We start from the raw sequence: 25,950 nt of genomic DNA, 5'->3' as shown, positions 1-25,950 counted from the left end.
TTCAGTCGTAACCTAAATCACTTGATGGTCATTTGTACAAGTTTAGATCAATACTCTCATATAATAATAAAGTAGATCACAAAAATTATTAGTCTCGAATTCTCAAACACTATATTATATAAAGGATGAGCTGAGAGCGGGGAAAAACTCGTGATTATGATGGAGCTGAGTTTGAATAAATGATATCGAAGATTGAAAGATCCTAGCTTTGGATATACAATCCATCTCTTTTATTTTTGCTCGTAGATCAGCGAATCACACTACTCATGCGTCAGCTAAGGGTGTTGTTTCTTTGTCTGATCTTGAAGACCGAGTTACCCCTCCGCCTTATGTTATGTAAGATGTAATTTACAGGAATAGCAAATATTTCTGTAAAATTGTGGATCAATTATAAAACACTAAGCAGTTGAAACAAAAGGTTTCTCTTAGTCTTGTTTATTTGACTTAAGTAAGATGAAAGATTGAAGGCTACAACTCCACAAAGAAATACATCTGAATCCATAGATAGGCCTCAGCTACCTAAAATTTCAAATGACACGCATACACACCGTATAATCAGTAAGACATCCATTGCAGAATCTGCACCACCAAACAACACTTTCAAATAAAACGCTACCTACAACAGGCAAAAAAGATGGGTACTTATCGGTGCAGTATAAGCTTCAGCAGGATGGCATACATCTTGCAGTGCATTATACGGGTGAAGATACTTCAAGATCTCCTTTCCGTCAACTCCTTGACTGCACTTATAAGAGCCCTCGTTCTCCCGTTAAGAATCAAGTCGTTCTCTCCCATCTGATCTTGAAGCTTTTCTGCAGCTTCCCAGTCTAAAGATTTTAAACAGAGTGATTTTATCAGTTTATTGTACTCATCGTGGCTAGGCTGAACTCCATATTGTTTCATCTCCCCTAATATATCCAGAGCCTTGTCAAATTGTTCAAGCCTGCAGAATCCACGAATGAGTGTGTGGTAGGTTATTGGGGTGAGCTTGGCATGCTTCTTTTTGGCTTCGTCGTATATCTTGCATGCTTCCTCCATTGCACCGTCCCTTGCATAACCACTCATGATTACAGAATAAGTGTACACATCAGGTTTTAAACCTCTGCTTTTCATCATTTCCGTTATTTTCAATGCTTCATCCATTTCCCCAGCTTTTGTAAGCCCATTGATTACGTAGTTGAAGCTGGAATTTCCAGGAGGCGGACCTGCATCAATCATTTCAAGTAACAACTTTTTTGCCCTGCCAATATCTTGAATCCAGCACAACATTTTAAGGACACTTGAAAATGGTTTAATCGCAGACTTTCGATCTACTCCTGGATAATAGTCCAACATCTCTAGAGCCAGTGATACAGTTTCTTTATCAAGTTCTTTATCAAGTTCCTGTTTAGTTCCCTTGTCTGTTCTCTTAATTCGAGAAAGAGAGCAAATCAAGAAATCGATAGACGACTTGGGAGGATAAATCTTCTTATCTTTTGCATATAGATAAACCAAATGCGCTTCTTTAGCCCTATCTCCTTTGCACAAGTAAGAAATTATCTTTCCAACTCTCTCGATAGCAGGCAATTTATCTGCCTCTAGCATCTTCTCGCAAGCTAGGAATGCCCAATCGTAAAAAGACCTCTTACAAAGAACTTCGATGGTAAAGTAATATGACTCGGCATTTAGGAGACATCCAAATTCCTCAAACTTATTGAACACATCAAACGCAGCCTTCCCTTTCCCGAGCCTTGAAAACTGCCCTATTAATTCGTTTAAACTCTCTGTGCTCACCAACCCCTTCTTCTCCCCAATCTCATTCACAAAATCCCACAATGTATACGCATCTCTCTTACTGTTTTCCTGGCATATCGTGCTAACTAGCGAGCCCACCACTCGCGTAGTCACCTTAAAATCCAGCTTCTGCAGTGCCCATCTTGCAAAGCTGATCAAATTTTCCGCTGGAACACATGGTGTACCAAGAACCTTTAATACAAATTCTTCATTCAAAATCAAACCCATTTCTTCAAAATGAGATACTAGTGACCCAGTTACGGTACCCCTACTTTGAAGCAGAGACAACAAACTCTCCACTCTATCCGGATCATTCTCCTTTACTACCTCAATACCCTCATCCTGCATCGCCATTTCCCCAACAAAAGTTTCACCAATTCCCTCATCAACCTCTACGCTATCAGCCCCTTCTTCAAAAATAGAATCCCCACTCTCATATTCCGATGAAGCAAACATATCATTTTCATCAAAAGTACTCGTTGAGCTAAAATCAAAATCCTCCGCGGCCTCGTCAGCCTCGGCAATTGGCGATTCAGATGGTGAATCCTGGCAGCTCTCAAATGCACTCGATGAGAAAAATATATTTCTTTGATAAAATTCAGGCTTTTTCGAGACCCATGAATTCAAGAACCGAAATAAGGGTGCATCAGGTCGAAGAGTCGAGATTAGGGTCTCATGACATGATACCTGAGAATGAACCGTAGGATGAAGCAAATTTGACACAACCACGCGTCTCCGTAGATTAGCTCGAAATGCCGGCGATCGCCACATTGTCTCCGCCGCCGCTCTGTGAGCTGGGAAATGGTAGACGTTAACCTGAACACTCAAATTGAGGACTGTCGGTGGAAAATTAGGAAGCAAGGGTTTTTAAACAATAAGCGAATTTATATATATACTAGTTACTATGCATACGCGGTGCGTGTATGTAAGAATTTTTTTATTATTATCGATGGACTAAAATGAAATTTGATAAATTATGGAGAAATTAAATTGATATTTGAATTATTTAAATAAAAATAAATAAAAATAAAAGTATGTGTTGAAATTAAAACAAAAAAAACAAAAAAAATGTAATATTAATATCATATAAAAGAGTTAGTTATTATCATGTACTCACACTTAATATAATAATATATATATATTCTGTTATTTTTTGTTTTAATTAATTTTCATGTTAATTTCGAGATAATATGAATCAAATATTAAAATAAAAATAATATTTAGTAATTTAAAATTTTTAAAAAGTATACAAGATATTGTAATTATAGACAAATTACAAATATATTATTCATTATAAAGTCATTAACCTTTTATATATACTAGTATACCGGTGCATGCGTTGCATGCTTGTACAATATTTTTTATAATCTATTTGATTTATATTTAGATCAGAATCAAAATATAATTATAAGAAATAATGAGATATTACACTACAATTTTGATAAAAAACAATTTTGGTAAATTTGTCCATAATAGAAGGACAAAAATAGATATATATATTTTGGTGTCCTTGGCGATTTCTATCATGTTCTCAGCTTTAATAAAATAGAAATAAAACAAAATATCTAATATTTTTTTTTGAAGACATAAAATTTTTTATGCTAATTTATTCTCATGACTTACCTGATGAATTAAATATTTAAAAATTTAGATTAAGATAGAATAAGATATGTTTGGTAATTAAAAAAATACATAAGATACGATAATTATAGATAATTAAAAATAAGTTTGTTCTTAAAAAAATGGTATTTAATTTTAATTTTAACATAAAAATTAAACTCAAACCTTGGCATTGAAAAACCCAAAACCTCGCCCGATGGCCACCACCATTACCACCACCGCCACCATTTCCTTCCTCCGACCACCGCAGCTACGCCGTCAAAGTACAACTCTCGCATGCCCCAAAACCACATGCTTCCCTCCATCTGTCTTCCCTCCTCTTGTACTCCATATACGCCGCCGCGGTTCCACTCCCTTTACCGTTTCCGCTTCCCTCAAGGTACAGCTCTGCAGCATATCCGCTAACGCCTCTCTAACCTATAGTTTAGGGTCTATAAAGTTTCTATCTTTTCAGGAAAAAATTGGTGGGATTAAGAAGACATGGAGTGACTTGAGTAGCTTGAATTACTGGGTGGTTAAAGATTATTACAGACTTGTGAATTCCGTCAATGCCTTCGAACCCCATATCGAGAAGCTCTCTGATGAACAAGTTGTTATATAGTTTTTACATTTTTATCGGACTAGTTGATTCAGTTTTGTTGGAATTTTTCTGATAATTTAAAAGTATTGTTAATGTAGCTGAGCGCAAAGACCGTGGAGTTTCGTCGCAGGTTGAGAGAGGGAGAGACTCTAGCTAGTATTCAAGCTGGTGTGGTTTTTCTAATCTGTTTTTGATGATTTTTTCAATAAATATTCAATGTGTTCAATGAATCTTTTTCTCAAAAGTTTAATCTTTATGCGGTAATTCTGGGTTATATTTCTTTATGGGTCTTGATTTTGGTTGTTTTCTTGGAAATTAGTGTTTTGACATGTAATTTCGTGATCTTGTGATGCACTTTTGTAGAGGCTTTTGCGGTGGTCCGGGAAGCAGCTAAAAGGAAGCTTGGAATGCGTCATTTTGATGTTCAGGTCCTCTATGCGTAAATACTTCAGCACTACATTAGTTTTTGCTTTTCTTCTTTCTTGTTTTGTTCATGTGTGATTACGCGCGGTATTAATTAGATTGCCTCTGAAATTATTAAATTCCAAAGAAATTCGTGGATATCTTTGGAAGGAAAGAATTCTAGCATTTTAATAATTTGCATTCAAATGTGTGTTTGAGATTGTAACAGTGAAAGTTCCTGAGAATTTGAAATTTGGTATTTGTTAGTGCAATGTTCGAATATCAATGTGATTGTTGTTTAAATTTTCTGAAACCTGAATGCGTGTACTTTGTACCTAGGATTGGTTTTCGAGTCAAATATATTTTTATCTTGTCCCAAAATTTTATCTCAGATTATTGGAGGAGCTGTGCTTCATGATGGGTGCATTGCAGAAATGAAAACTGGAGAAGGGAAAACTTTAGTGTCAACTTTAGGAGCTTATCTCAATGCTCTGAGTGGGGAGGGTGTTCATGGTATGTCTCTTCTATTGTTACTACCGATCTACAATAATCAAATGCTAACTGTCGCAAAACTGTTTATTATTGATATTCGAAAGTGTACAAATTGTGTAGCTATTGATATGTTTTTCCCCAATGTATCACACAACATGATCAACGCCGTAGTGCTGAATTTGTTGGTGATAATCTGCACGGATGCATCATGGAGCTGGTTGTACTTTGTTGTTTTTGTTGGACTTGGTGCTTAAACACATGCCTCTGTGACAGTGGTTACAGTTAATGATTACCTTGCTCAACGGGATGCCGAGTGGATGGGCCGCGTGCATCGATTTCTAGGCCTTTCGGTGGGACTTATCCAAGTAGGTTACTTCATATCATATATTCCATTGGATAATGCTTTCTGATGGAACCTTATCCTTTTTATCATGTTCCGTATTTCATTTTTTTAATAAAACAAAATTCACTCCTAAAAAATATGTTGAATGATAATAGGATTAAGTGATAACTAGAGAAAAGAGACAGAAGTAAGTGGATTGGTCTATATCCTTCTTGTTTAAATATGCATTGTTACGAATACTCTATTAAAATGCTCACATATAGATATTTCAATGTTCTTAACCAGATGAGTTGTTTGGGGAATCTCAATACTTATTTATGTATCCCACCTGCTATAAGATTTTTGAGAGTTTTAACAGAGATCTGAGAGAGCTTCTATCTGTATCCTATGGTACCATAAAATAAATAGAAGCAGAATTCGTCTGTTAAGAATTCAAACTGAAGCAGAGGGAATGTTTGTTTTGTTATATGGAATATTAATGCATAAGATTTACTTCTGCGCGTTGTTGGAAATCAATCACTGTCTAATTTCATCCTGTAAATGCAGAGGGGTATGACACCTGATGAGAGAAGGTCCAACTATAAATGTGATATTACATACACTAATAATTCTGTAAGTTTTTAATGGTTTCATACAGTGCATGAACAAACATACGAAGTTTTTTCTTGCTCTAAATTGAATGTATTAGTGCCACATTAATGTTTTTTGTCATCTGTCAATATATGTGTATTCTTTTGTTTTTCTATTGCCTCAGGAACTTGGTTTTGACTACTTACGAGATAATCTTGCTGCAAGCAGCGAACAGCTGGTGATGAGATGGTACCCGTTAATTCTATTCACCATGCTTAGATTTGGTAATCTTGTGATGACTGATAGCAGTGTTTCATCTGGAATCAGGCCAAAGCCCTTCCATTTTGCCATAGTCGATGAAGTGGATTCTGTTCTAATCGATGAGGGTCGCAATCCTTTATTGATAAGCGGTGAGGTAATATGCAATTGCAAAGAATCTGCTCAATCTCATGTCTGTGTGCATTGTAAATATTTGAATCCTTTATAGCACCCGTACGAACCAAAATAACTTAAAGAATTAGATAAAGGGCAAATATTGAAGCACTTGGTCTTTTGAACTTTGTTGGTGTAGCACTTGCTTAAAATCCTACTAATCTAAATCAGGTCTTTGAAGGATTATCTTGTTTGCTTCTTTTTTAAATTCATTTATTTATGCCAGGCAAGTAAAGATGCTGCTCGATATCCAGTTGCCGCCAGAGTAGCTGAACTTCTGATACAAGGACCCGTTAGTCCCAATTCTTTCCTTTTCTTTTATCTAATTAAATAAGTCTGGTAGATTATACTGAACATTTGTTTTTGTTTAATTAACAGCATTACAACGTGGAGCTCAAGGATAAGTCTGTGGAACTTACTGAGGGAGGAATAGTATTAGCAGAGATGGCTCTGGAAACAAATGACCTTTGGGATGAAAATGATCCTTGGGCTAGGTGGATTTTGATCATACTATCAAATTTTGTTTCCCAGTTTATTTTCAAGAGAATAACTTACTTTTTAGTTTCTTGGACTTTGTGTTCAATTCTAGTTCTTATGCCACTTCTAGTTATTCTTTAGATTGATTGTAAATTGACTGTTAAGGATAGTAGGATTAACTTTATTTGCTTCATTATGACACAATCTTATGAATCTACAAATTTAATGTTTTCAAATATACAATTGAAATTTCACAGGTTTGTCATGAACGCATTGAAAGCCAAAGAATTCTACAAGCGTGATGTGGAATATATTGTCCGAAATGGAAAGGCTCTTATAATTAATGAGGTATTCAACTGGTGAAATACCTGATTCAGTTAGTTAAATGCTTACACCACCATTGATAATTGAAAAATGGCCGATGACATACTTTTCAATGGCGATATTTTTCATTTGCATTTATAAAAAGCCTTCCTGGTTTTTTTTTTGAAACTTTATGCTACATGGCATAAAGATTCTGAATTTAGCATGCCTTTTTGGCCGGTTATTATAAATAGAATTTTCATCTAGCTTTTGTAATGGCAAAGTGGCAAGTTTACTATGGCGAAAATGAAGTGAAATTTTGTCTATTGTTTGTGCAGTTTCTTTCATATGGAATATTTTCAGTTGTTCACTTTTGCAGTTGACTGGTAGAGTTGAAGAAAAAAGGCGGTGGTCTGAGGGTATCCATCAGGCTGTGGAGGCTAAAGAAGGGCTAAAGATTCAGGTGCTAGCACATTAAGCACTTGTTTTTCAAAGATTTGCGTGTCATGATTACATCCTTACTAACTAATTTTGTATAATACATGCATACTTTCTGAATGTTGTAGGCTGATTCTGTTGTTGTTGCCCAAATTACTTATCAATCATTATTCAAACTTTATCCTAAGCTATCAGGGATGACTGGGACGGCAAAAACCGAGGTTAATTCATCTTAATTTATGCAATTGTGATTCTTGAAGATTTCTTGTATGTAAAAGCTTCCTGTTCGCTGCCATAGGAGAAGGAATTTTTGAAAATGTTTCAAATGCCAGTTATTGAAGTACCCACGAATAAGTCCAACATTCGTAAAGATTTACCCATCCAAGCATTTGCAGTAAGACATCTAATATAAAGTTATTCTACTTTCCAATGGACCATTACTTCATCATGTTACTATCGTATATTTTTTTAGACTGCACGAGGTAAATGGGTATTTGTTCAAAAAGAGATCGAGGATATGTTTCGGAATGGTCGCCCGGTATTGGTCGGGACTACTAGGTATGATTTCATAGACAAATAAGTCGATAATGTGTTTTCATAGACAAATACGCTTGATATCTGTTGTCACTGGAAATATATTATTCAACCAGTGTTTATGAAATCTATATCCTCACATTTTTCACCGTCTTTTGGTTGATGCTGTATCTTTTAAATCCAGATATCATAGGTCATATGACGACATTTTTTTATTGATTCAGTGTTGAAAATTCCGAATATCTGTCAGCTTTGTTGAGCGAAAGGGGAATTCCTCACAATGTACTCAATGCACGCCCGAAGGTTCGTTTCTGATTCACCATCTTATACACGGTCTGATAATATGTACACATTAACAATATACCTTTTATAGTATGCTGCTAGAGAAGCTGAAATTATTGCCCAGGCCGGTAGAAAACATGCAATTACCCTATCAACAAATATGGCTGGCAGGGGCACTGATATAATACTCGGAGGAAATCCTAAGGTAAATGTACGTTCAGGAGTTTTATGAGGCGATAATGACTTGAATCTTATCTTGAGGATGAAATTTCGTATTTTACATGCTAGTTTTCATTTTATTTTGCTCGAAGTTGAGACTGTGACTAGTGTAACAGTGACATTTAACAGTGGCATGTGTATTCTCTTCATCAGATGCTTGCTAAAGAAGTCTTGGAGGACTCCTTGCTTTCATTACTCACACAAAAGGTTCCTGATTTAGAAATTGATAGAGGTCCAACTTCAAAGAAGGTGACAACTGATTCTATAATGAACAACCAATTTTAATGACAGTTCTTCATAATCCCTAACACGTGCAGTCTAATGCAGGCCTTGTCTAAGGTAAAGGTTGGACCATCATCACTAGGTTTGCTTGCTAAGACCGCTCTTATGGGTCTGTATTATCAACTTTTAATTCCGATTTCAAGGAAACACTGTTTCTTTTCAGTCTTGTGTATTTGACCCTTTGTAATGATTTGGTGCTGTGTCGATATTTCAGCTAAATATGTTTGCAAAAGCGAGGGTAAGATATGGACATATGATGAGGCAAGAGCTATGATTTCTCAGTCTATTGAAATGAGCCAATCAATAGACTTGGCAGAGTTACAAAAACTTGTTAATGAGCAGTCAGAGATGTACCCCCTTGGCCCATCTATTTCTCTTGCTTATCTATCAGTTCTAAAGGACTGTGAAACTCACTCATATAATGAAGGGTTAGAGGTGAAAAGGCTCGGTGGTCTTCATGTGATTGGAACTTCTCTACACGAGTCTCGGAGGATCGATAACCAGGTGAATTTTCCACTGTAGTAGGGGTTTAGCTAGTGATAAATCAGAGGAATGTTTGGAGTACATAATGATATTTATCCATTTAGTGCTTTTGTCTGTTTTATTTCTTTCTATGTGAATCACTTGCCCGCTAGCTGTAATTATTGCTTCCAATTAATGAATATAACATAGTTTCCTATATGAAAAAAATATTTATTCATTTAGGAGTCTTTAAAGACTTTTCTTCCTTAAGAGGAAAATAGAGACAAAATTATTTGATCGAAAAAAATCAGACTATTTCGAGAATATTCAGTATATATTTGTTGCATATGATGTAAGTGTGTTTCTCTAGCTCTCATCCTCCATTTGATTCTTATGTTTCCTATCAAGTGGCGTGATTATGTTATTTGTTTAGCAGTCACTTACACATACCTACTTAGGATAATATTGCTTTATTATAGCTACGTGGCAGAGCAGGGAGGCAAGGGGATCCTGGATCAACTCGATTTATGGTTAGGTATATTGTAAAGTTTTTTAGATGCTTGTTTCACATAGTTTGTGTAATACTTTAGAACCAGTGATATTATAGAATAAATCAAGTGGCAAGAGAGTCTCCTTGAATTATTCATCTTCTGCCTTCTTCGTATTCAAGCATTCTTCCACTTATTCAAGAATAAGTATATATATCCTAGCAGCCACAGAAAAGTTTAGGGGTCTTCATGGCGGCAAAACCTAAATTCATTATTATGTTGCCTAGGAAGAAGAGATCAATCAAGTATTGATGGTTCTGGAATTTGTAGCTCGAAACGTCTTGTTTAAGCAACCTTTTTTTTTCTTTTAAAGATTTAAGCAACCTTTTCTTTGATGTAACATATTTGTAATTGTTTCGAAATTCAACAAAAAAAAAAAGAAGATAGAATTCGGTATTCATAGAAAGTTACAGTAAGGAACTCAATGGGAGCAGACCGAAGTAGTAGTTTTGTCAGAACCTTCTGGAACATAGTTCCCAAAATCTTGACATACAGGTTTCCAAATGAAATAAACAAGAAAACTATGTAGAAAAAAAAAGTATTGCTTTTCCTTCAGGGGTTTACTGTATGCATTTTGATGGATCTGTTTGCTCTGTTATTGGTGGGCCGTGGGAATAAAGTATTAATGTTATCTTACATTATTGATTCCCTAACAGCTTGCAAGACGAGATGTTTCAGAAATTTAATTTCGACACTGAGTGGGCGGTCAAACTTATATCTAGAATCACTAATGATGAGGATATTCCAATAGAGGGGCATTCAATTGTGAAACAGGTATACTTGGTACTGTCATATTTATTGTTTTCTCCCTTTTCTTGTATGCGGACATATTTTAACTGATCCTTCTAATGCTGCCTTCTCAGCTTTTATCCCTGCAAATTAATGCTGAAAAATATTTCTTTGGCATAAGAAAGAGTCTTGTGGAGTTTGATGAAGTTTTAGAGGTATCATCTTGCTGGCTAAGACTTGAATGATACCATTGCTATTTAATTTAAGCAAGAGTAGCTAAGATGTTCAATCTGACTGTTATATCAATGTTTCTCAGTACTAATAAATTTGTAATTTTTAGCATATATTGTTTATTTTAGTGTAAGCTCTCACTGTGCTGTGCAGGTCCAAAGAAAACATGTTTATGATCTTCGCCAATTGATATTAACTGGTGATTCTGAAAGTTGTTCCGATCACATTTTTCAGTGAGTACCTTTAAACTTTCAAATGTGCGCTTTGTGAAAACTGAAGAAAGTAATTATCCGACTTATGTACTTTGCATGCTCATACTCTATGATGTATCCATGTGCCAAAATATATTTTTGTAAGTGCCCGAGTCATGCACAAACATTCAAGTTTCCGAAAATAAAAAAGATAGGGAAAATGTGGATGACAGAAGAGGCTCATTGACATGTTTACCAATTCCAAGAAGTGCCAAGAGGTCGATCATTTTATCATACATCCTATAGAGAAAATGACTAGCACCTATTTATAATGTTTTTACTCTCTGTTTCACAACATGAAGCACTCTTCTTAGGTTGTCGATTGAGTGTTATAAAATTTCATTATGCATGAAATAAGTACAAGCTTTCTTATCTTAGTGGCTGTTATTTTTTGAGTTTTCTGAACAAAATTGGAATTCTGATTTAGGTATATGCAAGCGGTGGCAGATGAAATTATTTTGAAGAATGCAAATCCAAAAAAGGTATATGAATTAGTTTCTGTGTTTCCCAAGTGATCTGTTCCTTTGTTTTTTTGTTTTTGCTAAAAAAAGGTACTATCTAATTTAGCACCCAAGCAGCTGGAGTTTGGGAAAACTATTGAAGGAATTCAGTGATGTTTCTGGGAATGTTTTGAGTGGTGGGTATTTCCATTTTCATTATCTTACAGCATTTGTTTCTCAATGAATACGTATGCTAAAGAATTGGACTCCCTCTAGACTCATTTACAGGGGTCACTGAGGAAGCCTTGCAACAATCAGTCGCCCAACTTCACGACTTAAAAACTATAGACATTGATAACTTTCATCTTCCCACTTTGCCAAAACCTCCAAATGTTTTTCGAGGTATCCGCATGAAGAGTTTGGCGTTGAAACGCTGGCTAACCATATGTTCTGATGATTCCACAAAGTTAGTATGCTTTATGTCATCAATGTTTCAACTTTTTGAGTCTATGCTCTTTCAAATCTTGATTATTCTTTCTCCTTCGTTTTTTATGTTTGTGTCAGAGATGGGGAGTTCAGATCAACTGTTAATCTTCTTTGCAAGTACCTTGGTGATTTTCTGATAGCTTCCTATCTTGACTACATTCAAGAATCAGGCTATGACTCTGCCTATGTGAAGGAAATAGAGGTATTTCCTCTATTATGTGGTTCTCAGGCTCTAATGAAGGCAAAATTACCTTTATTTTTTTGGTTCCGAAGTCATAGAGGGGCTTTCAATTTTAATCTTTTACGATTCTAGTTTCTTTCTTAGTATTGTATCACCTGCCAATACATTTAATTAATTTGACAGAAATTGTTACCCAGTTGTTAAACTTTCTCCAATTTTGAAGCAGTTTCTATTTGGTTCATTTTTGGTGGAGCACTCGACTAAAAATCAAGTTTTAAGTTCAAGAGCCAGAGTGTTGAGGGGTTTTTACTGAAATTCTGGAGATTTTAATTTTAGAGTATTGATATCTGCATTTAAATTGAAATTTTGGAAAATATTAGTTTTGACTTGAGAATTTGGCCTTGCTGATATCATCGGCCAAATTAACTATTTCTTACACCAAACATCAAATGTCTTAGCATTGCGATACTTGTATTATTAAATACAAAATTAACATCTGTAACAAGAGACAAAAAATGCAATTTTCGCTCGTCATGAATCTATTATTCTCTGACAAAGTAATTTCTTTATGTACAGAGGGCTGTTCTTGTGAAAACTCTGGATTGCTTCTGGAGGGATCATCTTGTAAACATGAACAGGCTTAGCTCTGCGGTATAAAACATTATTGTGTATCCACATGTCATGTGCTTTTTGATAAATGAAGCTTCATATGTTATCACAGTTTTTTCACTGGTTTAGGTGAATGTAAGAAGTTTTGGGCATAGAAACCCACTCGAGGAGTATAAAATCGATGGTTGTCGCTTTTTTATTTCAATGCTTAGTGCAACGAGGAGGGTAACTGTTGAATCTCTATTTCGGTACTGGTCTTCTCCAATGGAGTCTCAAGAATTGTATGTATAGTGGAGACTAGTTCTCTTGCTGAAAGGTACATGCCTGATGTTTTTATTATCGCAAAACTTCCTCTCAGTATCATGCTATCATAATGACATTAACCTCTTTTAAGGTTTTGAAAGCGTTTGCATTTGATTCCGGAATTGGCGAATGACTGAATTATCTCATATTGAATTTCTGGTGTGGGTTCAATCAGTTATATTTTATCCCTATTACTTCAGCGTATCTTTTCTTCCTTTTCTGTTGCAGGGTATATTCTAAGGGTGATGGACGCTAACTGTCCCCAGAAAGTTCCATCCATGAACTCGCCATGTAAGGCTAAAAAACCATTTCTTGTCACTCAAGTTCTGTAATGGCATTGGAGAAAATGCACTGATTGCATATCTGGATACTTATTAAAAGCTTCTACTCATTATACGGCATCATAATTTCCAAGAACTGCATCTAGGAAGCATTTCCTGATATTTATCTCTCTTGTGACCGAGCTTTCGTCAGCATTTCTTCACTTAGCATTCGAGTATAAATTGATGCTAGGAGGAGATGAGGAGACATTCCACAGTTTCTTGATTTCGATTTTCATCCAAGTTGGCATGTTATTGAGGAGATATTTAACGTCTGCATATAGTTTCTATGGACGGTATGGGGCAGCATTCCATTTCGAGAGGTTAAGAGCAGGAACTATGTTCTATAGGTTATGGAATTGTGAGTTGGTTAGTATTGCAGATGTTAATGCAGATTGCAAGAAGTGTAACTTGAAGAAGTTTATGTTTAAACAAAGTGTTTCGCACTTTTGCGGAGAAGTGTTATACAAGCTAACAATGTATACATTCGTTTATTCTTTTTTTTTTATACATATTGAGATCTCATAATATGTATGTGAAAGTTGAAGGTATATTATTATCTCATTGTTCTCTCTGTTTTTACTTCCTAAACACCGATGGTTTGAAATTCATCAGAGGTACTTATCTGCATTTTGCCTTCCACATAGGTACCTGAATAACCAAGGTCCAAGAATATGTTAATCCAAAATTCACATGACTGAATTCGTAAACATTTTTTGCCCCATCAGCTTGTTTTTACACATAATTATATAGTAGTATCAATAAATCTGAACAAATTGAGTTCAAACACACACGGGTCTATGAGTCTGATTAATGTGTATGTACGAAGCACCATTCCGTCACCAAAGAAACAAGTCTAGTACACCAATTTATATTCCATTTTCATATGCTTTTTCCTCGTATATGCATACATACAGAATTTGTGTCGTGTGTTCAACATCACATGTACCAGGACAACCTTCCCACAGAACATTTCATATCATCTGCTGCACTCGATACGACTTCGTTAATTAGAGGATATTGTAACAATATTACACCTTTGGACAAGATCTTCAAGCGCTATTTAAATTCCATGGTAGACCTGAAGAAGAAATTTGATAGTATAAGATTGAGTGTTTCATCATGGTACTAAAAGCAACTCAAATATTTTAAATTGTATAATAACTCAAATGTTACATTTCGATCATTGTCTTGAAGTGTTGTACAAGCTAACAAAAGACAATTGTTGTACTCGAATAGTTAATAAGTATGAAGTAATAGTTAATCACCATCATGCTCAAAAACCGCAAAGAAAAAAGTGGCCATGTCACCCAAGAAGAAAATTTTACCATCAAGAACCAAAGGGCCGTGAGTTGATAAGCAACTTATATATATAACCTCACTAACCATGGTGCCAAGTCAAATTTCCGTGTTCAAGCATATAATAACAATCAAATTCATACCTTGATTGTTTTATCAGCCTGTCCTACAAACAGCTTCCCTTCCCAGTAAATGAGAGCGATTATTACAGAATCACATGCAATAGTTCCAATGGGAATGTAACTAATTCCTTCTCCATCTTCTGATATTTCCTGCACATCACAATCTTGACTGAAAATAGCAAAAAAGAATAGGAACCATGCTTAATTTTCCATAAATAATGTTTGCTGAGAAACTATTCAAGAACATGGTATCAAGTTCTGAAAAAACTGTCTGAAAAGTTGAGTAGATTCAATTTTGTATGAGTGAGGAGGTGTGTTTAACTCCAATATCAATCAAAGTATATGAAATTAGTGGTTGCTAATGAAAAAATGGCACGTAGTTTACTCGGGTACCTGAACATAAATTTTCTTGTCCCATCCCCCGCTAAACAGCCATTTCCCCTTCTTCCTGACAGAGAAGACCGAACCATTGTGTGTCTGTGTGGACTGCAGAAGCACATCGTTACGCCATACCTAAAAGGGAAAAAAAAAGGAAAATAAGACCAATCTTTCCATCACCAATCAAAACCATTGTGTATCTGTGTGGACTGCAGAAGCACATCTTTTATGCCATACCTAAAAGAGTAAAAGAAAAAAAAAGGAAAATAAGACCAATCTTTCCATCACCAATCAAAACACAAATTGCGCTCACACAATTGGCAAACTTCTGTTTTTAGAACGTTGATTTAGAGCACATGCACTTGGACGATGCCAACTACAGAATGAAGCTATTGGAAGTTCGAGATTTCTCTTTTTTCTTTTTCCTTCATATTTTTGGCATTACAAATTTTTTTAAGAAAATGAAACCATGTTACCTTTATGCAACCATTTTCGTGGCCCACAAACAGCAGATCGTGCTCTGCAGAAAGAGACATGATAGAGGCCACATTTCCGAGTCTGTCTTCCCCCAAGACTGCTAAAGAACTATGATCACTAAGAGACCATAAGCGGATAGTCCCATCCCAGCTTCCACTATAAAGCACACCATTGCAAACTACCAGTGATGACACGACTGACATATGGCCACTCATAGAACACGACAGGGTGTGATCCTGAGCGGCATTGATTCAAATACTGCAATTATTGACTGAAATATAACTAGTGGAGGAGTTGTGAAAGAATATATACCTGCAGCGACCATGCTTTTATTAATTTGTCACCACTGCCTGTGTATAGATATTCAGTTCCAGAAACGGCTAGTGCATGAATGCCACTATAGCGCCAATCTTTCTGCTCGCGTAACTTCTTTATTGGAGAATCATTAAAGGGAAAACTAGCATCCCAAATGCATATAACACCTTCATTATCACCACTGATGCATAATGGTTCTGTTCCATCGACAAAACAGACAGCCATAACTCTATGATCGTGACCTTTAAAAGAATGCACATGCGTAAAATCCTGATATTGATTTGACAAAAAGAATAAGAATATTAGACAGGGTGTTCCAATAATAAAACCAATCCCACGTAAAAATACATAAAGATGCACCACAGTTTGAAGAACAAGAAAAAATCTTTCACTTCAAAAGTTCTTTGAAGTAAATTTAACTTTTGAAGTAAATTTAAGCAGTCCTCGGTCTTGTAAAATAGTTTTCAATAAATTATTTTGGATATTTTCGGTTACATATGAATGGCATACATAGCAAAGGTTTATTGCATGCACTTACAAACAAATATATCAACTTTAGTGATATTCTCTTAAAATGAATGAATGGTTATGCAAATGCCATATGAATAAATGCAATTAAAATTTCCAGGATAACACATTTATTAATAATATATTTAGGAAATAGAAGCATGTTTTGTATGCAAATGGTAAGGAAGGCCACTCCACAGAAGGAGAAGTTTATGGTCAGATATCTTTCTAACAGAATGCCTTGAAAAGTCATTCTTTAAAGCTGTTTTAGCTTAGGAATTTCAGAAATCTTAATGTTTTGCAGTAATCTGTCATATTATGGTCCTTGAAACATAGTTTCATCAACAATATTTTGAGCTCCATTTATGGTCCTCAACTGAATTTATCCAGCAATCAATGTCGTTTTAAGTTTGTAGATACTTGCATAAATCTCGACTTTTGATCACGAAGGTGACACCTAAATTTGCCTACTGACCGACAATTTTAACAAGAGTTTTAGCACAAAACAGATACCTGCAGAGACCATACACGGACCATCTTATCATATGAGGAGCTGAACAGGAAATCTCCTACACACAAGAATAAATGGAAATCAAACATCAAGCTCATAAAAAAACAAAAAATACTAACATGGTGTTTGGATGGAATGATTTACGAGAAAAGGATTTGAAATTCTTCATTTAAATCCACTATATTTGTGTGGATAATTTTCAAATCTGTCAAAACCTCCGATGTCCATTTCAAGTAATTTTTTCAACCATTACAAAGTGTTTCAAATAATCAGTTATTCAAATTAAGTATTCATTCAAATCCATCCCCAAATCAATTACTCCAACCCAAAAGCAACCTTAGTTCATTACAATTGAGAGGCTTCAGAAAAACACAAAAATGCAGGTACATAGCTGGCTGATATACATAATCTGCTTCCATTTGCTTGACAGATATAACGCTTACACGAAGTGACACACAAACAAAAACTTTACAAAATCAACATACTAACTGATAATTATAACGTATGAGCAGATTTGTAATGAATCTAAAGTTGTCTTTACATCCTATTAGATTGAAGCCCAAAAACCAGTCAAACTTGTGATAACTTTGATTTTAGTGTTATAGTTTTTTCTTGTTGCTTCCAATTTCACTCATTTCTTCGTCTTAAACCATAGCATAACATGGAATATCTTATTCAGGAAGATGGCATAACATGTTATTCCACCAAACAAGACAGCAGAAATAGGTTGAAACTGCTGAATGTCTAAAAGTATAATGAACGTGTCATATGATGAGAATTTATCCATAGAGAAATCAATAAAATTTCAGAATTGCTTATAGACTTCAATATCCAGCTACTACCAATTTATCATCTCGTGTAATGGGATTAATTTATTCATTCAGATGTGGAGAAAAAGTGATCCAACAACATTTCTAGTCTATAGATTTCTGTTACTATCAATGAATAGGCAACAACAATTTTGGTGAACCATCTTTAAACTTACACGGAATTAAAGCATCATAGTGATAAGTGAATCAAGGTTTATGCCAAGTCATTTTGTCATTTCCTTCCGGTCAAACTTCAACTTCTGAAAGGTCATCGAAATCCATCAAAAAGCAAGGAAAATAAACACCTCACAAATCACAACTCATGCATAAACTAATTAGATATATTGTACAGAATAAAATGGATAGAAAAAATACGGTAGATATATTGTACATAATGAAATGAACAGGAAAAAAGGCAATCATATAATGCTGGAAAACGTACCTCCAATAGCTAATCCTGTGATACAATCAAAATGTCCTTTCATCTCACTACATTTGACACGTCCCTTGATCACCCCATCACCAATATCTCCATTCATGGCTCCAGTTTGATCAACTTTATCTCTTTCACTATCACCTTGAACACCTATCAGCCTTCTGTTAGTTTCCTCGACTATCTGACATAGCTCCCCTAGCACTACACAGTAGCCTAAGTTTTCATTTTTCATTTCCGATTGTAATGTGATTCTTTTATCATAACTAGGTTGAATAACCAACTCTCTTAGGGATTTCCATAGTTCTGTTATACTTGGTCGATTTTCAGGGTCAAACTCTAGACACCTGCACAAAACATCGTTTAGAACAGAACATTCCAAGCCCAGTCTACCTTCTAGCAGAGCCATTGTTTTCTCGAACCAAATTAAATACAAACCAGAATAGTCAAATTCCTTCTCCTCAGTAATTGCTTTGGCAATACTATGTACGTAAGTTCTCATCTCTTCTAAGAAAGTGCTTCCAATAAAAAGCCAAACCAATAAGCTAGCAATTGACCAAACATCTGAAGCACCCAAAACTTCACATTCCGAGTTCCCACGATCCAAATCAAAACCCCTCTTCGTAAGAAAATATAACATTGTCTCTGGACTAATGAACACCGGATTTTCTTCCAATGTCGAGTCCTTCAAACCAATTTCAAAATCTTTGTGACCCCATCTCATAACCGCATTCAATCTCCTCCCCATATTCAAGACCGCGGCTAAATCAACAAAGACACGACCAAATTTGTTGAAACCAAGAAAACTCAAACTCAGACAACCAATAACCAATCCTTCCAACTGCAAACAACTTAAAATTTCACATAACTCCATTCCAAGCATCCCAAAGCCTCTCATTTCATCAATACTCAACCTCTCCCCCACCTTTTTCTTAATCATATTATTGGGTAAATCACATGAATTAAAGTTGTAAAAAACAATAGACACGCACTTATCATCATTCTCATGATACCAAAACCCATAAACCTTCCCCACATTACAAATGCTGAAATTCAAACGCAAGATGGAAGCCAATTCACTTCTCTCCTTTTCTTTCATCGCATACAAAACGCTCAAAATTTTTGATTCATAACTATGCTTGAAAAGATTTGTTGGGCCTTCATCCTCCGTAAAAATTCCAACTTTAACCATTCCTAACTTTTCATTCTCCCTTACAACATCCCCCATAACGTGATCACTCCCGAAAGACTTCAAAACTTTTCCACAAAGCATCCCATAGTCATCTCCTGTACCCATTTTCTCGATCATTACACTATCCTCAGGTAGAATCCACCTTTTCCATTTAAGATAGAATGCGTACGACCATGACTTTGGAATCAAACGCATAGCAAGCGACAGATTCTCATTCTTTTCCCTCGTAGATGATCGGGAGTCCTCCTTATTGCCCTTGGGGGGCTGGTGCTGAAGGACTGAGGATACGTGGAGGAGGTCAAGGTTCTTGGGGAGGGATGAGGGGCAGTTGCCGAATTTCACGAGGAGGGTGCAAACAGTGCAGCGAAGGGTGTTGGGGAAGGGGTTGGGGAGCTGTTTCAGACAGGCTTCGCAGGTAGTGTGGCCGCAGGAAAGCACACGCGGGATCACGGAGACGGCTTCGTAAGGCTGCAGGCAGACCGGGCACTCCGGCGGGTCCACCTCTTCCATGGCGGGGATGGAAATTTCCAGACGAAAAAGCTGGAAATGTCTTGTTCTTATGCTGACTATGCACTTGCATCAGGGGAAAATGAGAGTCACGCAAGAATTTATCATGGAAGAGGGAGCGAATGTAATTTATTTTTTTATCCATTGTTTAAAATTTATTTAAAAACTAATTTTTTTATTAGTGTTTTAATTTTATATATAATAAAATTTATAATTTAATTAAAAAAAAAAACTTATTCGACTCAATTTTTCCATCTTTCTTGACTCAATCTTAGATCTCATTTCATTTCTTATCTTCACAAAAAATCTTTTTTCTCCCAACCTTCCATCCTCTCATTTTTTGGCTAACAATTAACCACGAATCTATAAATTATTCTTCTGCAACAAATCCAAAAATAAAACTATGTATTGAAAAAAATTTATTTTGATATATCAAATTTATTGAGTTTCGTCAGTGTTCACGACCCAAGCTGAAGAACTTCACCCTGGTCGTGACACGACCCTTGGCTTCACGACCCATCTTCACGACCCATGGGTCGTGGGTCTTGTGCTTCACGACCCAACTTTGGGTCGTGAAGCACAAGACCCAGGGTCGTGACTTCACGACCCACCTGGGGTCGTGACGTGAAGATTTCACGACTCTTTCACGATCTATGGGTCGTGACACAACCCATTAATTTTAAATTTTTATAATAAATAGCATTTGTTTTGTTTTAAATTTATACCACTAATAATCTTTTTGTTTGTTTGTTTTTTTACAGGTTTACTTTCTCTCTAAACTTAAAAGAAATCAATTTTTTGAATGTAAGTTAACTTTAGGATCAAAATACATTGAAATCTGTAAGACGATTGTATCATTTTTAAATGAGAAAGAGATAGAATATTTGGTGCAGTACACTCAATTTGGTAATTTAATTTTATGTGTTAAAGATTATAACAATTTCAATCAAAAATGAGTCGAGGGTTATGACTCGTCAGAAAATTGGGTTGAGATTATACTCGACACACGCGACCCAATTTTGGTGGGTCGCGTGGGTCGAGATGGGTCAAGAAGCATAATTTTAGCTATATAATNTTATAAAACTTGTTAATGTTTATATATAATAAACATTAATTTCATATACTTCGATATACATTCATTAAAGTGAATATGTAATTAAATTTGTTATGAATTTTTTTAGTTCTATTATTATAAAATTTGTTATGAATTTTAGTGGAATTATAAAATTTGTTAAGATTTTTAGTCGAGTATAAATTTAACCCACATTGTTAGAATAAGAGATATATTCTTTTGAATTTTTTAACTAACATACTTAAATTATAACATATAACTAATGTTTACACAAATAAATTTTTTATATATATTTACATTCTATTCATATATAAAGTGAATTATATATTATAAAATGATCAAAAGTCAAAAATATCAAAAATTTCCTACTCACTCGACCCATCTCGACCCAAACTCGACCCAAACCCTAAAAAAAACCCTAAACCAAACCTCTAACATTATCACTCGACCCACTCTTTTTGTTTTTTTATTTAAAAAACATAAAAAAATTTAGAAGAGTGGGTCGAGCACTCTTCATTTTTTTTATTTAAAAAAAAGTATTTAAAAAAAATTAGAAGTAGAAGAGTGGGTCGAGAAGACTCTTCATTTTTTTTTCAAAAAATTTATTTAAAAAAAAAAAGAAGTAGAAGAGTGGGTCGAGCTCTTCTCGAGATTCATTTTTTTTATTTTAAAAATAAAATAAAAAAATTAGAAGAGTGAGTTCTTATCTCTTAAAAAAAATAAAATAAAAAAAGAATCAAAAGAGTGGATCGATGTCTTCACGACCCAGCACCTCGACCCACTGGGTCGAGCGTCTGAAGAGTAGGTCGAGCTCAACCCGAACAAAGAGTTCGACCCCAGGTGAAATTTAACTAACTAATTAATGAGCTAATTAATGTTCTTATGTAACTAACATATTCAACTCCCTTTCCTCGATTTAAAAAAGTCAAAATCCCTTTTATTTAATTAAATTTTAAATGGATCGTATATTTTTTATTGACCCCTTGCATTAGTCCATCTATAATAATAAAAATATTTCTTTCAAATATTTGTGGATCTCATAATCCACATAATCAATCAAATATTTCTCTACTCAAATATCTTATATTTCACAATCAAATATCACACCAACCAAATATTTATAGGTCCAACTGTCACTTTAATTAATATTTTATTTTCATTTAAATAAAATCATTTAATCACTTTAATTACTTTCATCTATTATTTAGTATTATATTTTTATTGAAATATAAAATTAGAAAGTTTATAACGATTATTTTTGAATAACTAATTTGTAATAAAATAAATATTAAAAAAATTAAAAAATTTATAACGAACTATACAAAACTAATTTACCATAAAACAATAATTATAACATTAATAATAAAAAATTACAAACCATAAATTTCAAACCACATTACATGTTCAATCTTTTTAAAAACATAAATTGTAAACCACACACAAAATAAAATCACACTAAAATACATGATTTTAAAACATAAATTGCAAACCACACACATAATAAAAACATGACATCAAATAAAAATTACAAACCACATTACATGTTCAATCTTTTTTTGAGCTGCTCACATATCGCTAGATGGTTATGAAGTTGTTCATCTGTCATACCTCGTGTGTCCTTTACGAGTAGTTTATGAGCTTGAATGAGTTGATCCACTTTCTTGTTGTTATTATATTCCTCCATATATGTTACTGATTGTTGCATAGCCTCAGTAATTTGATCAACATGGGTCACTCTTTATTTGCCTTTCTTTTTTGCGGCCTTATGTCCCATAGGACGAGATCGGGCTTCATTGTACTCTGTATCAACACTTGGTGTAGCATTACACGAGTCAGTATGTGCACCTGAAGATTCAGATGTCCTTGCCTTCTTTGCAGACCGGTGTCCTGAAAATTAAGGAGCATACATATGACTATCTTTAACAATCCTCCACACGTGTTCATATTGAAAAGTAGATTTGAAGGTACTCTTGTATTCTTCATGAGCTCGCATCATCAAATCCTCGTCACTCCATCCACTTGGTCGATCCGTGTACCATTTGTTGTAAATTCCATTATATCAATTCATGATCCTTTTCACCGCAGCCCAATGTGCTTTGGCTTTCTCTGCAGTCCTTTTTTTAGCTTTCTTCTCTCGATTGGTCTTGTAGTATTCTACAACTCGTTTCCAAAAAGACTCACTCTTCTGGGCATTACCAACGGTTGGGTTTTCGCTCATCATTGTGTAAGCTGCTGCAATGAGCTTATCATCTGCTACTGTCCACGCTGTCCGCTTTCCATGATCTCCATCTGAATCTTGGCCCGTCTCGCTTGCCTGATTGAGAGTAATATTTTCAAGTCCTATTTGAGACGAGAAAGGAGGAAATTGTGAATTTCGGAATTCGTAAGGTGCTTCTATCCCTTTATCACTGTCACTTGCATCAACACTAGCCCTTCTCGATTCAGTTGATTGAAGCCCCGGTGATTGAACATGATTAATTCCATGGGATGAAGCTTGCACAAAATATTGGCTACTCTGCCAATATTCTGGGGGGCATGTATTCCATGGAGGTAGAGGGGCGTTAAAAAAATATGGTGGTGGATATGGAAAATGTTGCAAATTCTGTGGTTGCTGTGTAAGAAATGGAAATGGAGGATGTTGGACACTCGGACGAACTCGAGAATTTTCTCCACTTGAATTTTCGTCGATATTTGGAGAGTTCAAAAGATCACTAAAAAATTATTGGAACTATTATCCATTCCAAAATTTTTCTGTGAGAGAAATATGTATGTAGGATGTTGAAAATATGAATTTTAATTTCTTCAAAACTTATGTATTTATAGACTAAAATTTGAACGTTACCCAACGTTCTTAATAGATCAGAGAAAATAAAATAATGCAGAAAAAACTTCTCAAGTTTTGGGTAGACCAAAACATTGGTCGACCAAATAGTCGACCAATGTTTTGTTTTATGGTCGAACAATTGGTCGTGTTTGGTCGACCAAAATGACCAATTGGTCGACCAATTTTGGTGGACCAAATTGGTCGACCAATGTTTTGTTTTGGTCGACCCAAGCTTGCTCGACCCCGGATTCCATTTAATTGTCCACTACAGGTGTCTGACGCGCGAGTGTAATGCATGCACGTGTCTCAAGTCAGCATGAAACTCACGCTGGCTTGGAGAAATAAAAAAAAAATTGCAATACCCGGTTACAAATTTGTAACCAGGTATTGTTGTGACACACAAATCAATGGTGTGCAGTGGTGAATATTTAGATGGAGAGGATATTTAGATGACTTGGCATGTATTATATCCACCATTGTGGATTTCCTTATTGAGCGAAACCATAATTTACTATTTCGGTTCGAGTATATTCAAAATCGAACTTATTTGAAATTCGAAAATTTTAATTTTTTTAGTTCGAGTTCAAAATTCTAGTTTAACTTGAAATGTTCGAATATATTCGTAAATTATTTGGAAAATAAAGGTTCGAAAGCTCGAAAATTTCGAAATCTTCGAAATGTATATATATAATATAATTATAATATATTAATAAAATATTAATGTTCACGGTGTGTTCGCGAACGGTTGAATAAAATAATTTTGGTTCGAGTTCGATTCGAAAAAGGTCGAACATGTTCGAGTTCGGCTTAAGTTTGAATACAAATTAAATATTTATTTAGTCGACTTGAAAAACTCACGAACCACATTGATTTGTTTATCACCCTAAGTGCGAATGACTTTGTTTGTTTTAAAAGAAATGATTTTATATTCATGAATTATATAAAATTTAATTTTTAATCCATGTATTTTAAGTTTTAATTTCATAATTTTAGATGAGAAATTGGTGGAAAATCCCCACACACAAACACAAGTTTGTGTTCAGTCTCCGTACCCTTCAAAAGTTTTTTGCAATACCAAAGTTTTCTACAATACCTGACAGGAAGAAAAACTTTTTTTAACTCCCTCCTCAATTTTTATTCATTTTCCTCCACATTTTTTTATTATCCCTATGTTTTTTTCTTCTCTCTCACCCCACCTCATTCTCACTTCCCCAAATTTATTTCGGAAAAATTAGTTAAATAACCTCGGTCAATTTTTTTATTTAAAAATGACCTCCTCAAATGTATTTGAAATATACTTGAGGAGGTCATTTTCTTAAAAAAAGACTTGACCGAGGTTAAAAAAAATACCATATTTATTTCCCGGAAACCCACAACAACCCTAGCCTTACACCACCTCCTTCAAAACTCCAAGGAACGCAAAACCCATGGGCCAGACGACGAAGATTTCGAATCGAATTACATAAGGTAGAAAGAAGGAAGACAAACAAATGACCTAGATAGTTGACTTTTTGGAGAAGCAAGAAAGCGAAGCAAGTGACTTTCTTCTTATTTGTTCTTTGCTCGATTTGTCCAGTAATTTTATATTTTTCACTAACTTTCTTATTGATTTATGATATTCTGAATATGTAATTTTTTTTTTTACATATGTATGACAACACACAAGCTTGCTGGTTCCCACAAGATTTTTAGTTTACATTAAATATATGATTAAAAGCTCAGTGCAGAAGACACTGGAGAAACAAAACAGTTAACATATTTGAATTTTATTTAGTTTGTGTTGGTTTAAGTGTAGAACTTATGTTAGTCCGATTTATCAGCATGTTATTGGTTTTTCGGAGGTTATACTTCGAATTTTTTTTTTTTGGAATTGTTATTGGTTATTGTAAGCTTGTGCAAGTTTATGAGTGATTTTTTTTTGGAATTGATATTAGTTATTTTACACTTGTTTTTTTTAATTATCTCTAGTTTCTATTCAATTTATGTTGGTTTCATCGAATCATGTTTGTTCTATTCGAGCTTTGTTGGTTTAGTGTTAATATTTTTTTTTTCTATAATTTTGTGTTTAGCAAAATATTTTTCATATAAAATTTTTAACCACTTAGTTCACGCAGGTTTTTGTTTGATTTCATGGAGAAATGGATTCTGGATCATCAAATTTTTCATTCCTGAGTAGCTGCGAGTATAAAATGAGCTC

At 34.8% G+C, this 25,950-nt stretch overlaps 3 protein-coding genes across 4 annotated transcripts; 1 reads left to right on the top strand and 2 right to left on the bottom strand.

The window, feature by feature from the left end:
* Nucleotides 1–406: 406 nt before the first annotated feature.
* On the bottom strand, nt 407–2,628 carry LOC140975133 (small ribosomal subunit protein mS80 (rPPR6)). Its single transcript, XM_073438677.1, has 2 exons — nt 2,170–2,628; nt 407–2,115 (listed from the first exon to the last, which is right to left on the bottom strand). The coding sequence occupies exons 1-2, from the start codon at nt 2,542–2,544 to the stop codon at nt 712–714; spliced, it is 1,779 nt and encodes a 592-aa protein (XP_073294778.1). The 5' UTR covers nt 2,545–2,628; the 3' UTR covers nt 407–711.
* Nucleotides 2,629–3,565: 937 nt separating this feature from the next.
* On the top strand, nt 3,566–13,844 carry LOC140975131 (protein translocase subunit SECA2, chloroplastic). Its single transcript, XM_073438675.1, has 32 exons — nt 3,566–3,772; nt 3,848–3,982; nt 4,072–4,141; nt 4,337–4,401; nt 4,768–4,888; nt 5,141–5,232; nt 5,757–5,822; nt 5,965–6,029; nt 6,108–6,195; nt 6,439–6,504; nt 6,591–6,706; nt 6,947–7,037; nt 7,372–7,455; nt 7,559–7,651; nt 7,729–7,824; nt 7,903–7,988; nt 8,189–8,267; nt 8,338–8,451; nt 8,619–8,714; nt 8,793–8,856; nt 8,962–9,251; nt 9,689–9,744; nt 10,414–10,531; nt 10,621–10,701; nt 10,871–10,950; nt 11,396–11,450; nt 11,536–11,605; nt 11,685–11,874; nt 11,973–12,096; nt 12,652–12,726; nt 12,814–13,000; nt 13,216–13,844. The coding sequence occupies exons 1-31, from the start codon at nt 3,590–3,592 to the stop codon at nt 12,973–12,975; spliced, it is 3,171 nt and encodes a 1,056-aa protein (XP_073294776.1). The 5' UTR covers nt 3,566–3,589; the 3' UTR covers nt 12,976–13,000; nt 13,216–13,844.
* Nucleotides 13,845–14,008: 164 nt separating this feature from the next.
* Nucleotides 14,009–19,926, bottom strand: LOC140975132 (uncharacterized). 2 transcript variants are annotated; one of them, XM_073438676.1, is made up of 7 exons: nt 18,168–19,926; nt 16,919–16,974; nt 15,896–16,168; nt 15,583–15,819; nt 15,122–15,241; nt 14,750–14,878; nt 14,009–14,388 (listed from the first exon to the last, which is right to left on the bottom strand). In XM_073438676.1, the coding sequence occupies exons 1-7, from the start codon at nt 19,858–19,860 to the stop codon at nt 14,371–14,373; spliced, it is 2,526 nt and encodes an 841-aa protein (XP_073294777.1). In that variant the 5' UTR covers nt 19,861–19,926; the 3' UTR covers nt 14,009–14,370. The 2 variants fall into 2 exon arrangements, 1 of the variants encoding a protein (XP_073294777.1); XR_012174909.1 differs by lacking the exons at nt 14,009–14,388; nt 14,750–14,878 and having other exon boundaries at nt 15,583–15,739.
* Between the last annotated feature and the right edge of the window lie 6,024 nt (nt 19,927–25,950).

This window comes from Primulina huaijiensis, chromosome 4 (assembly GCF_012295235.1).
Source record: "Primulina huaijiensis isolate GDHJ02 chromosome 4, ASM1229523v2, whole genome shotgun sequence".
Taxonomy (NCBI): Eukaryota; Viridiplantae; Streptophyta; class Magnoliopsida; order Lamiales; family Gesneriaceae; genus Primulina; species Primulina huaijiensis.
This window is presented reverse-complemented; position numbering and strand designations above follow the sequence as displayed.